Source organism: Bubalus bubalis, chromosome 10, assembly GCF_019923935.1.
Source record: "Bubalus bubalis isolate 160015118507 breed Murrah chromosome 10, NDDB_SH_1, whole genome shotgun sequence".
Classification (NCBI taxonomy): Eukaryota; Metazoa; Chordata; class Mammalia; order Artiodactyla; family Bovidae; genus Bubalus; species Bubalus bubalis.
The window spans coordinates 53,375,711-53,390,241 of NC_059166.1; the positions used below are offsets into that span (position 1 = coordinate 53,375,711).

Genomic DNA, 14,531 nt, shown 5'->3' on the forward strand with positions numbered 1-14,531 from the left:
GTTTAAAAACAAATAATTATTAATATCTTTTGTTTTCAGTTCAGTGCAGTTCAGTTGCTCACTTGTGTCTGACTATGCGACCCCATGAATCGCAGCACGCCAGGCCTCCCTGTCCATCACAAACTCCCAGAGTTTACCCAAACTCATGTCCATCGAGTCAGTGATGCCATCCAGCCATCTCATCCTCTGTCGTCCCCTTCTTCTCCTGCCCCCAATCCCTCCCAGCATCAAGGTCTTTTCCAATGAGTCAAGTCTTAGCATCAGGTGGCCAAAGTATTGGAGTTTCAGCTTCAGTATCAGTCCTTCCAATGAACACCCAGGACTGATCTCCTTTAGGATGGACTAGTTGGATCTCCTTGCAGTCCAAGGGACTCTCAAGAGTCTTCTCCAACATCGCAGTTCAAAAGCATCAACTCTTTGGCGCTCAGCTTTCTTCACAGTCCAACTCCCACATCCATACACGACCACTGGAAAAACCATAGCCTTGACTAGATGGACCTTTGTTGGCAAAGTAATGTCGCTGCTTTTGAATATGCTATCTAGGTTGGTCATAACTTTCCTTCCAAGGAGTAAGTGTCTTTTAATTTCATGGCTGCAGTCACCATCTGCAGTGATTTTGGAGCCCCCAAAAATAAAGTCTGACACTGTTTCCACTGTTTACATGTTATCTAGCTAAATGAAGCTCTCTAAAATGGACTGCATTTTAGGTACAGCTAATAACAGCCTGCATTAGTCAACAGAGGTGACCAAAGTTGGTTCTTCCTACTTGAAGTGTTCCTCTTGATCTTGATCTCAGTCAGTAACCTGCACTGGTTTTGGCGAGAGGCCATTCCTCCTCCTGAGTTTGTTAGCTGCACTCATTCTACTAAAAGAAAGGTCAGGGACTTCCCATACCATCCAGTGGTTAAGGCTCTGCACACGTCCACTGCAGGGGGTCTAGGTTCGATCCCTGGTCAGGCAGCTAAGATCCCACAGTCCTGTGACTTGGCCAAAAGCTTTTAAAAATAAATAAACAATATAAAGGCAATCCGTGCTCTACTTCCCAATATACATAAATGTGTTCTTTAAATCAAGTAAGAATGCAGCCAGAAGAACATCATTATCTATGTGTCAGAAAGCAAATTCATGGCACTAAATCAAATCATACTGTTTTCAAAAGACATGCATCTTCTGTAGGAAAGCCCAGGTGCTCTCATCAACAGATGGGAGTGGTACACATTTTACTTATATATAAACCAGCACAGAAAAAAGAAAACAGGAAGTGAGTTTTGATATTCAACAGAAGTAAAGATCAACTGCTTTTGTTTGTCCTCTAGTCCATGAAGATGAAGGCAGTGGGGCCCTTGAAACTGTTGTCCCAGCGCAGTGAGCCAGGTACACAGTTGCTGTACCACACTTACGGGACACTGTCATATACTAGTCCCCTACAAAACCTATAATCAGTTTTTTCACTTCTTCAAATTCTTTCAATTTATGCTCTATCATTCTTGAAGTGAGGCAATCAAAACTGGATGCAGGTGTTCCATTTATAACTCCAACTTTTAAAAAAACACTCTTGGTTCTCTTGTCTGCTGCTAAGCAACAGAATGACATTCTTACTGAGCAACCTGCACACCCCAACTCACCCCCAACTCCAGATATTTTTTCCCCCAAAACAAAGAAAAGGTAAACAGGTTGAAACTCCTAACACTAATCCAGATTGCTTTAGATAATGTGAAGGCCTTCTCTTGATGTCACTTTTTGTGCAATATGTTAAAAAGCTATCCTATGCCATCCTGTACAAGTTGTATTAGTTTGCTAGAACTGCCATGACAAAATACTGTAGACTGGGTAACTTAAACAACAGAGATTAATTTTTTCACAATTCTGGAGGCTAGAAGTCTGAGATCAAGGTGTTAGCAGGGCTAATTTATTCTCAGGCCTCTCCTCTTGGCTTGAAACCTGCCATTTACTTTTGGTGCTTTCATATGGTCTCCCCTCTGTGTGTCTGTGACCTAATCTCTGCTCATAAGGAAACCACTCATATTGGATTAGGCCCCGTCCTAATGACCTCATTTAACTTAATCATCCCTTGAAAGACCCTATCTCCAAATATTGTCTGTCACATTATGAGGTACTAGGGGTCAGGACTTCAACATAATAAGTTTTGGGGAGACACAATTCAGCCCATGGAACAAGTATTTAAGAATAGTTGCACAAATAGGCCCCTTTAGGGGTAAAGGAGAGTTATATCTTTATTACTTTCAAATGGTTCAGGAAAAAATATGCATAAAGTAGAGCAATCTATTTTGTATGCAACTTTTTATAAGTCTAAAATTATTTCAAAATAAAAGCTCTTTCCTTGTAAATATTTAAGAGTCTATTTCATGAGTTAAATTTCTACAGCTCTCTCTCACAAAAATACATCATCATGTATGGCTAAAGAAGGACTTGTAATTAATGTTTATCATAAGTAACAAGAATCTTGTGAATAGAGATAAAAAGGACAAAAAGAACTTAAAGTCTTTCCAATCATTACTTATCTCACTCTACTATAATAACTTCCTTGTCATTAATGGTAGAAGAAACTAACTACAATTAAAGTCTTCTTCATGTTTGTCCCCATCTTTTGCCTTAAGTCTTGCCTATACAATCATCAAGGACCTACCAAATTCAGTAAAAAGAAAATTACTGCATTTAACCACTCGTTTCACTAGTTATTCTGAGATCACGCATTAAATAGGGTCTTAACCTTAGCATATGGGTCATTTCTGTTCTCCATCCCTTTGCACTATCTTTTCATCAGGCATACAGTTACAGCCCTGCATCTACTGAAATTCAATCAATGTATATATACCCGTAACTCTGAAAAGAGATTATCTAATGATTTTTTCTCTCTCTCTCTCTTTTTTTTTTTTTTTTGATGTTTTAAGAAAACATTTGCTATCTCTGATGAAGTAATTTTTCATCACAATCCTAAACATATCTAAGGAAGGAAAAAGATCTCATGAAATAAACAAAACAAAGTATTCTCACTATCTTTTAGAGCTAAAAATTCGGAACAAATACAAGTTCAAAAAAATTTTTTACAAGTTTTCCAAGTTGTAGATCTCCCATCCATCTGCTTAGTTGATGTGGTTATTCTGTAGAAAGACAAACTTATCTGATGCTTACTAACTTATCAAACAAAGAAAAGAGAAACTGACAAGCAAGAGCTATCACTCATTCATTCAACACAGGTTTACCAAGTATCTACTATATATATTCACTATAGTGAATACCAGACAATGTTCTACATACTAGCTGTAAAGACATAAACAGTCAAACATGATCCCTCTCATTATGGAGTTTATAAGTTAGGAATGTACTTTCCTTTTACCAGAAACAGATCAGAAGCATGAAAGCAGCTATTTAACCTAAGTCCCTCATAGCACATGCTGCTGCTGCTGCTGCTGCTGCTAAGTCACTTCAGTTGTGTCCGACTCTGTGCGACCCCATAGACAGCAGCCCACCAGGCTCCCCCGTCCCTGGGATTCTCCAGGAAAGAGTACTGGAGTGGGTTGCCATTTCCTTCTCCAATGCATGAAAGTGAAGTCCCTCAGTGGTGTCCGACTCTTAGCGACCTCATGGACTGCAGCCTACCAGGATCCTCCATCCATGGGATTTTCCAGGCAAGAGTACTGGAGTGGAGTGCCATTGCCTTCTCCCATAGCACATGATGGAAAAGATATTCCTATTTAGGAGTATCTATAAGAATACTTCACAAAGTTGGGAATAATTTGTAGGATTATGCTGAAAAAATCTATACTATCATTTTCACATGTACACAAGTCTATCTAATTTACAGTGTGATGTTATTTACAAGTATGATCTAATTTGGTCTTCTCAATAGCCTATGTGATAGGGTAAATTTTTTAACAGGTAAACTTTCAGCTTAGTATAAGTGACTTTCTTAAGCACATAAATCTTTAAAGTGGGAAAACCAAGAGAACTGTTTTATGATGCGGGTCTCTTATACAGACTAAAAACCAAATATCTTCCCAATTTTTACATTATAAAATAATGTCTGAATCAGATACCCAGAATGTGCTGCTGAGCAGTTTTAACCATAGTTAAAGTCTGATAAAGATCTTACTGCTGCTGCTTCTCACAGTAGGGTACTGCTGCTGCTGCTGCTGCTAAGTCGCTTCAGTCGTGTCCAACTCTGTGCGACCCCATAGACGGCAGCCCACCAGGCTCCCCTGTCCCTGGGATTCTCCAGGCAAGAACACTGGAGTGGGTTGCCATTTCCTCCTCCAATGCATGAAAGTGAAAAGTGAAAGTGAAGTCGCTCAGTTGTGTCAGACTCTCCACAACCCCATGGACTGCAGCCTACCAGGCTCCTCCGTCCATAGGATTTTCCAGGCAAGAGTACTGGAGTGGGGTGCCATTGTCCAACTGTGACCCCATGAGAAGAGCCCACCAGGCTCCTCTCTCCATGGAATTCTCCAGACAAGAAAACTGGAGTGGGCTGCATTCCCTTCTCCAGGGGATCTTCCTGACCCAGGGATCAAATCCAAGTCTCCCAAATTGCAGGCAGATTCTTAACCATCTGAGCTACCAAGGAAGCCCATAATGTTTTGCTTAAGTAACAAGGGAGGTGCTTACAGATTGATATGATTACCAGTGTTGTCACTTCGGTTTGTTTTAAAAGAGACCAGTTGATTGTGTTGTCTTTTCCCTTTATTCCTCTGAGTCACTTAGTGCCTACAGGGGAGTCTGATGCAGATCCCGAGAATGACGAGATAACAGATGTAAATCAAGTATGGGCAGAAAGCACTGAATACAGAGCTGGGAAGCTGTTAAAAGTCTACACTGCCTGGGTAGGTTTTTCTCCATTTTGAATTTTGCCATTTGTATCACTAAAATGAGATTATTTTTTATTTTATTGTAAGTCCAATGCAGATCAATGAAAATCAATTTTATAATTTTTTCTATGTACTAAATGTCAGAAAAATCATCTAGAATAAATTTAAAAATGATTTTATGGTCTTTTGGCAGCTGGATTAATAAAAACAAACTTTAATAGGTAGTAACATATGGTACAAACCAAATTTTACTTAATGAAATCATACAGTGATTTCACATCTATGTTTAAGTGACTGGGGGAAGCAGAGTTGATGCTATTTAGACTTGGATACATATGTATGAGGTCTCCAGTCTTGAGCTATGAAATCTTCTCAATCCCTATAAAATCAAACTTTTTATGAAATATATAATCATATACTATCAGCTTCTGGAGGTAAATTGAAGAAAATTGTAGACTATTTAATGATTCCCTCACACTTAGATGATGTGAATTTGTAACATTTCAAAAGCATATCATGGGAAACATTTTTACAAATCAACCCAGATGTAAGATGCCTAGCAAGTTATATAATTTCTTAGTTTTTACCCTATTTTTCTTTCTGAAGGTTTACTTAATAATGAACTAAGCTACATTTCTTCTTAAAGTTAAATTTAATCTTACAAATTACAAATAGCTGTGAAAAGGCCTTACAAATAGCTGTGAAAAGAAGAGAAGCAAAAGCAAAGGAGAAAAGGAAAGATATAAGCATCTGAATGCAGAATTCCAAAGAATAGCAAGAAGAGATAAGAAAGCCTTTCGTAGCAATCAATGCAAAGAAATAGAGGAAAACAATAGAATGGGAAAGACTAGAGATTTCTTCAAGAAAATTAGAGATACCAAGGGAACATTTCATGCAAAGATGGTCTCGATAAACGACAGAAATGGTATGGACATAACAGAAGCAGAAGATATTAAGAAGAGGTGGCAAGAATACACAGAAGAACTATACAAAAAAGATCTTCACGACCCAGATAATCATGATGGTGTGATCACTGACCTAGAGCCAGACATCCTGGAATGTGAAGTCAAGTGGGCCTTAGAAAGCATCACTACAAACAAAGCTAGTGGAGGTGATGGAATTCCAGTTGAGCTATTTCAAATCCTGAAAGATAATGCTGTGAAAGTGCTGCACTTAATATGCCAGCAAATTTGGAAAACTCAGCAGTGGCCACAGGACTGGAAAAGGTCAGTTTTCATTCCAATCCCAAAGAAAGGCAATGCCAAAGAATGCTCAAACTACCACACAATTGCACTCATCTCACATGCTAGTAAAGTAATGCTCAAAATTCTCCAAGCCAGGCTTCAGCAATACGGGAACCGTGAACTTCCTGATGTTCAAGCTGGTTTTAGAAAAGGCAGAGGAACCAGAGACCAAATTGCCAACATCTACTGGATCATAGAAAAAGCAAGAGAGTTCCAGAAAAACATCTATTTCTGCTTTACTGATTATGCCAAAGCCTTTGACTGTGTGGATCACAATAAACTGTGGAAAATTCTTCAAGAGATGGGAATACCAGACCACCTGACCTGCCTCTTGAGAAACCTATTTGCAGATCAGGAGGCAACAGTTAGAACTGGACATGGAACAACAGACTGGTTCCAAATAGGAAAAGGAGTTCGTCAAGGCTGTATATTGTCACCCTGCTTATTTAACTTATATGCAGAGTACATCATGAGAAACGCTGGGCTGGAGGAAGCACAAGCTGGAATCAAGATTGCTGGGAGAAATATCAATAACCTCAGATATGCAGATGACACCACCCTTATGGCAGAAAGTGAAGAGGAACTCAAAAGCCTCTTGATGAAAGTGAAAGTGGAGAGTGAAAAAGCGGGCTTAAAGCTCAACGTTCAGAAAACGAAGATCATGGCATCTGGTCCCATCACTTCATGGGAAATAGATGGGGAAACAGTGGAAACAGTGTCAGACTTTATTTTTTTGGGTTCCAAAATCACTGCAGATGGTGACTGCAGCCATGAAATTAAAAGACGCTTACTCCTTGGAAGGAAAGTTATGACCAACCTAGATAGCATATTCAAAAGCAGAGACATTACTTTGCCAACAAAGGTCCATCTAGTCAAGGCTATGGTTTTTCCAGTGGTCATGTATGGATGTGAGAGTTGGACTGTGAAGAAAGCTGAGCACCAAAGAATTGATGCTTTTGAACTGTGGTGCTAGAGAAGACTCTTGAGAGTCCCTTGGACTGCAAGGAGATCCAACCAGTCCATTCTGAAGGAGATCAGCCCTGGGATTTCTTTGGAAGGAATGATGCTAAAGCTGAAACTCCAGTACTTTGGCCACCTCAGGTGAAGAGTTGACTCATTGGAAAAGACTCTGATGCTGGGAGGGATTGGGGGCAGGAGGAGAAGGGGACGAGAGGATGAGATGGCTGGATGGCATCACTGACTCAATGGACTGAGTCTGAGTGAACTCCGGGAGTTGGTGATGGACAGGGAGGCCTGGTGTGCTGCGATTCATGGAGTCACAAAGAGTCGGACATTACTGAGCGACTGAAATGAACTGAAGCTACATTTCTTCTTAAAGTTAAATTTAATCAGAATATTTTTTAAATGAGGTGTTATCTTGCTCAGAGGGTATCAAACTTCACAGCACACAAGGCAATATAAAACAGTAAATACAGCAGTAAAACACAGGTGTGTCATAATTTCAGAATGCAAAATCTACTCAAGAAAAGTTAGCTGACAATTTTACACCCTCATAAATAGTGAGTCACTTCACCATGGACTAATGAAAACATGGACTAACACTATCTTTAAACTGGCATTCAGGGACAAAAGTCTTCTCATTTTACAGATAAAGAACCCTGGAACTTGAGAGACTATGTGAAAGAGATCACCAAGAGATCACTAAGCTTGTTACTGGTAGGGCCAGAACTAGCATCAAAGTCTTCTTTCCACCAAGTCACCAGTTAAACTCTAGCTAAAATTCTGTCCCAAGTCAGGAATACTATATTCACATTTCCATGGATTAGTTTAAAAACTATGTCAAGCTAAAGATATCTACTCTGATCTACCAATAAAAAAGCTATACACCCAGATAGTTTTATCGGTAAATTCTATCTAACAGATAATACTCATTTATTACAGTTATTCCACCACTCTAATTGCAGAAAGCAAAGGGAAACTATAGAGCCTCTTGAAAGGTGAAAGAGGAGAGTGAAAAAGCTGGCTTAAAACTCAAAATTCATAAAACTAAAATCATGGCATTCCAGTCCCATTACTTCATGGCTAATAGATGGGGAAAAAGTGGAACAGTGGCAGATTTTATTTTCTTGGACTCCAAAATCACTGCAGATGGTAACTGCAGCCATGAAACTGAAAGATGCTTACTGCCTGAAGAAAAGCTGTAACAAACCTAGAAAGTGTATTAAAAAGCAGAGACACCACTTTGCTGACAAAGTCAAAGCTATGGTTTTCTCAGTAGTCATGTATGGATGTGAGAGTTACCATAAAGAAGGCTGAGTGCCGAAGAATTGATGCTTCAAACTGTGGTATTGGAGAAGACTCTTGAGAGTCCCTTGTACAGCAAGGAGATCAAATCAGTAAATCCTAAAGGAAATCAACACTGAATATTCATGAAGGACTGATGCTGAAGGTGAAGCTCCAATACTCTGGCCACCTGATGCGAAGAGTTGACTCATTGGAATGAGAAAGATTGAGGGCAGGAGAAGGGGGCAACAGAGGATGAGACGATTGGATGGCATTACCGACTCAAAGGATGTGAGTTTGAGCAAACTCCAGAAGATAGTGAAAGACAAGGAAGCCTGGCATGTTGCAGTCCCTGGGGTTGCATAGAGTCAGACACAACTTAGCAAGTGAATAACAAATATCAAAGAATAAGATGTCAATGTCACAAATCCTTTTTGACAAGATGTTATACTCCAAGCTCCAAACATGATAAAATGGTGTGAAAAGGAAAAACACAGCTCAATTTCATTTAAGAAAGTAGATGTAAAAAGTATTGATAAATAAGTCTTAACTCTTAAAGAATGTTAACTGTGAAACAGGTACTGTTGTAAACTCTTCATGTATATTAAATCATGTTTATTCTCACAACAACCATTTGAAAGGTATATTATCATTATATCCACTTATATAGAAGGAAACAGGGCATCAAGAAACTTCCTCAAGGTAATATAATTAGTAAGTGATATCCAAAGTAGAATCCAAATCCAGGCGATTTGGCTCAAAAATATTAGGAAAATAGCCTAGCTATGTATTAAGCTAAAACATGTAGGAATTATCCCAGGAATATAAAGACTGTCCAGCATAAGGCATTATATTAACAAATAAAAGAAGAAAAAGGATCAGGGTGGTAATGGAGGCTTTAAAAAATTTTAATATAATACATATTTTTGATAAAAATAGTCTTACTCAAATGATATTTATCAGAAATAACATCAAACAATAGATAAAACTAGTAAGTTACATGAGGAGTTGTCTATTTAGTTCACTAATGAAGTCTCAGTGCCTACACCAGTACCTGCCACATATTTGTCATATAAATATTTAAAAAAGAAAAAATTCCCTCCATATTAGAAATAAGATTGGTATACCTATTGTGACTCTATTATCCTACATTATTTGTGAAGTTCTACTTAGTGTAGCAATACTTTAAACATTGGAACAGAAAGAAAAGGTATATTAATTTCCAGATAATACAATTACATCATAAGGAAACTCAAAAGATATAAGTTATTAGAACAATTATAAGCATTCAGATTTCTTTGGAAGGAATGATGTTAAAGCTGAAACTCCAGTACTTTGGCCACCTCATGCGAAGAGTTGACTCATTGGAAAAGACTCTGATGCTGGGAGGGATTGGGGGCAGGAGGAGAAGAGGATGACAGAGGATGAGATGGCTGGATGGCATCACGGACTCAATGCACGTGAGTTTGAGTGAACTCCGGGAGTTGGTGATAGACAGGGAGGCCTGGCATGCTGCGATTCATGGGGTTGCAAAGAGTCGGACACGACTGAGCGACTGAACTGAACTGAACTGAAGGGGAGCAGATACAAGATAAATATACAAAACTCAATTTTTCTTTATATGAAAATTAACCAGTTAAAATGAAAGAAAATAGTGTCTGAGACTATGAAAGACAAGGGATAAATTTAACCAGAAGGATATAAAATCTAAATGAAGAAAACTATAACATGCTCTTGAATGTAAAACAAGACACATATGAACAGATACGAAGTCTTATTAAAGAGCAAAATGAAATATAATAAAGGCACTCCCAACAAAATCTTTGCTGAAAGATACAGCTGGAAGAATAATAATACACAAGGATTTCTTTTAAGTTTAAAAAGAATAGAGAGAGAAGACCTTCCCTACCACACAGCAAAACATATACAGAATTGCCATAATAATGATTATTACTCTTACTACTGTTTTAGCAGATAATATTTATTGAGAGTTTATTATGTATTTGGCACCCTCTAAGTACATTACATGTAAATGATTCTCAAAATACTTGGCCAAGGCAACATTCAAAGCAGGCAAGGGTTCACTAGAGTGGAGAGGCAACTGGTACATCATTTTGGAAAAGTAATTTGTCTATCTTATTTATTTCTTTAAATATTTACGGAATGGCCATCTTTACCAGGTACTATACTAGATATCAGGAACATGGCAATGAAAAAGATAGACAACTGAATGAAACATATATCCTAGTATAAGGAGACAGATGATCATAAGAACATATATCCTACTGTCATGAAGCATATATCCTAGTATAAGGAGACAGATGATCATAAGAAAACCAACATGATGGTCTAAAGTTGTTAGAAAATACACTAGGTGATATAATATGACAGGAGCCAACCAGAAGGGGGTGGGGAGGCTACCTTTTATCAATGCCTAAGAAACCACCTCTGAAAAAAAAAAATTTAAGTAGGACACTGAGTTGAGAAGAGGACAACCATATAACAAGCTGGAAGAATATTCCAGACAGGCATAGGACAAAAAGCCATGAACTGGGACTGGATCAGAATGTTCAAGGGACAGAAAGAAGGCCAACAAGACTGGAGTAGAGGAAACAGGTATACAGCAGTAAGTGGATGTTTATATTCTGACCAGCAGTACTACTTACAGAACTCTATCCTATAGCAACAATAGCCAGTACATAGAAAACTGTGCAAAATAATGCTAATGCTAGATGGTTTGTAAAAGAAAAACAGCTGGGAAAACTGAAATGTTGACCATTTGGGGAACAACTAACCGAGTTGATCATGGTAAAACATAAACTACACAGTTAATGAAAAGAGTCAGGTAGTAATATATATAATGGTCTGGTAAGATGTCCTAGAGCTAAGTGGAAAAAAAGCAAGGAGATCAATAAATATTACGTGACTCCACTCTTCTTTAATGAGACTCCTAAACTATGTATTAGGAATTTTAACTCTGAAGTTCACTCCTGGATGCATTCCACTTTGCTTCCTCTCACTCCAAGGAAACGTCCTCCTACACACTTTCCTCCCAGCACTTTCATGAATTAATTCCCTGCCAGCATTTCAGCTCACCTCAGCCTATTGCTTGCTTATTTACCTAGAAACATGAACAGCATTACAAAAATTTTAAGAGCACAGCGGGTAACATTTTCCTAAATTGAAAACAAAGAAACAACAAAAAAAAATACTATAGACTAATCATGAAATGACTGAATCAGCTCTAATTGTTTTAGGATAGTCAGGTGGTGTCATAAACTTAATTTATTTAAAAATCATAAATCATATTATTATGAGCAATTACAGGCAACTGATCATTCCGTTGGTCATTACATTACTAAAAGTATAAATCTTACCTCTACTTTTGTTCGATAGAGAACGAGTCTTTTCAGGCTGCACAACTTGGCGATGTGGCTGAAAGCTTGAGGTGGTAGTTTATCACAGGAGGAGAGATTTAAGTCCTGTAGATTTGGGCACATCTCAGAAATAATCTCCAAGCAAGTTTCATTAAGGAAGTGGCTGCAGGATAATTCAAGGCGCACTAATTCAGATCCGCAGACCTTCAGAAACCTGTAAACACAATGCTCCGTGTGAATTTCATAAAACTAAAACATATTTTTTGCAAGCACTTGGGAATTATATCGACTCTAAGCAGACACCCTCAGAATAGATTTCTATCAGGGAAAATAAAAAAACTTGTTTCACTTAAATTCTCATTTACTGCCTGCCGAAACAGGCATGGTTAGGCTACAATAAATCAACCTGAGAAGATAAAATGGATTCATATCACATAAAAAGTCAGCTACTGTTAAGTGGGAAATTAAGAAAGCAAGAGGGTGTATTTCTTCTACTTACCTGTAATTCACACCTGAGCTGGTAGAGCCAACAAACAAAATATAACAAAACTCTCAACTTCTGGAAGATATTTCTTCCTATACAGTACCCTAAACAGTACTGGATAATTTATTTTGAACATGGCACACAAAGTGACAGCTCTAACTAAATGACCTCAAAACAGATCAGACTAGCCTCCTCTCAACTCAGAAAATTTCTGGGTTGCGTCAGTCGTGTCCGACTGTGCGACCCCACAGACGGCAGCCCACCAGGCTTGCCGTCCAAGGGATTCTCCATAGACAGAAAAGTTTGGTGGATTCCTCTGTTCATGTGGTGGCAGAGGCGGATGTGACTAAGGGCGTGTGCACATGTGCGTGCATTTGTGCACACACCCACCCTCACACACACAGCGCTCCCTCAGCAGTAGAAGGCAGACTAGAAACATGTAACAGCACTCACCACACTGCTTGTGGTTCTGAACATTCTACAATAACGTGAAAGAAGTCTGCAAAGGCCAGAGCACCCCACAAATATTAACAGTGAAATCTCAGCCAACACACAAACAATAAAAAATGTAACTGCTACAAATTTATTTTAAATATTGCAAATAAGTCAGTAGCCCACACAGCTTATTTACACCCAAACATCCAAGAACATCTGCTTATTCTTAATCCATTGCAGTCTATGTTCTGCTTTCCCTAAATTCATCCTTTCCTTTTAAATGCCAAATCAAAGGGCCTTTCTTTCCAGCCCTTGTATTACTTGATTTATTGGGGCATCTCACACCATTTCACACCCCCTCCCCTTCCTTCAAATTCTCGGGCACTCTTCAAGCTATCCCCTCACCTTGATCTCCTCCCACGTGTTTCACTACTGTTCTCTGCTACTGTACTGGCTAAAAGGACAGTTTACATCAAGCACCTTCAGGGATTCACTCAACAAATATTAACTGAGCTCCTACTATGACCCTGCGTTACTCTAGACGCTGGGAAGTTGGCTGTGGGCAAAGTCCCTGCTCTCATGGAGTTTACTTACATTTCAGTAGGAGAGGTAGACCATGAACAAATAAATGAGTAAAATTAATAGTGTATTAGAGAGTCAAGAGTGCCAAGAAGAAAAGAAAAGCAGAGAAGGACAACAGAAAGTGTGAAGAGTAGACAGGGAAGCCTCACTGAGAAGGTGAGTCAAGACCCAAAGGAAGCGAGACGGTGAGCAAAGCAGTTCCCCAGAGAAGTGGCAAGCAGGCAGCAGCGAGGATGACAGCTCAGAGGCAGGGCACCTCAGACAACGCCTAGAGTTGGGAACTGCAAGCAGGCACAAAGTGAGAGGCAGATGGGAGCCGATCAGAGTGGTAAGGGGCAGGTCATACGCTGTGTATCCTATAAAGACTCAGGCTTTTATTTTGAGGGAGACGGGATTCTCAGACACCAGAGGGTTTTTGAGCAGAGGTGTGGCACCCCTTGCTTGTGTTTTAACAGGATCACTCTGGTTTCTGTGTGGAGAATAAACTGAAGGGGAACAGGGGTGAAAACTGGGAGATCATCAGGACACCATAACCATATTCAGGGAAGAGCGGATGGTGCGCTGGATGGAGGTGGTGGCGCTGATTGCGGTGCTCAATATTCAGACTGGGGATCTATTTCAAAGGGAAGCAATGGGCACTAAGTTAACAACGCATCTTCTACACACTGAACTGAATGAACTCGGCTCCTCTATTTCTCAACCAAAATTCATTTTTCTGTTAACCATAATTTCCTTATTTACTGATTTGTTTACATTGAGTCTATCTGTGGTATACTTAGTACTTAGCATGATGTCAGATGCATAAAAACACTTGATGAATTTGCTGAATAACTCTTCCAATTATGAAAATGCATTTGAGGAATTTAAATTTCCTCTACTCCGGAGCAGACTAGGTTCTATGGACTCAGTATTTTTCCTTTAAGAGGGTCAAACTAGGACATATAACAAAATGAACATTTTTACCTTACTTTGAATATACATTGTAGTTATGGCTAGTTCATCATCATTTAGAAGCTAGCAATCTAGAAATGAATGTAGGGCACCAGAGATCTAGAGTATCCTATTTGGATTTGATGCTTCTAAAATTATTTGCAGATGACAAAAGTTAAATGAGTATATTAACTCTTAAAATTAAAATCTTTAGGCATCTTATCTATTGAAGGTCTTCATTATTTGGCAAAGCACTTTGTTCTACAGTTCTTTTTAGTATTAGCCTTGGAATGCTTTGACACCCCTTGTCTCCTTTCTCTCATTAATGAACTCTTCCCTTCTAAAGATAGCAAGCCAATCATCAGAAAGCTGTTAATAGACTAGAAAACGTCCCAAATTGATTTAATGA

The 14,531-nt window shown here is 38.9% G+C and overlaps 1 protein-coding gene across 2 annotated transcripts in view; it reads right to left on the minus strand.

Annotated features, from left to right (window-relative positions):
* Positions 1-14,531, minus strand: part of FBXL4 (F-box and leucine rich repeat protein 4) — a 74,414-nt gene that overhangs the window by 14,862 nt on the left and 45,021 nt on the right. For both annotated transcript variants that reach the window (XM_006052454.4, XM_006052453.4), the window contains exon 6: positions 11,692-11,905. In XM_006052454.4, the coding sequence (XP_006052516.1) occupies positions 11,692-11,905 (214 nt within the window). The remainder of the gene's footprint in view (positions 1-11,691; positions 11,906-14,531) is intronic.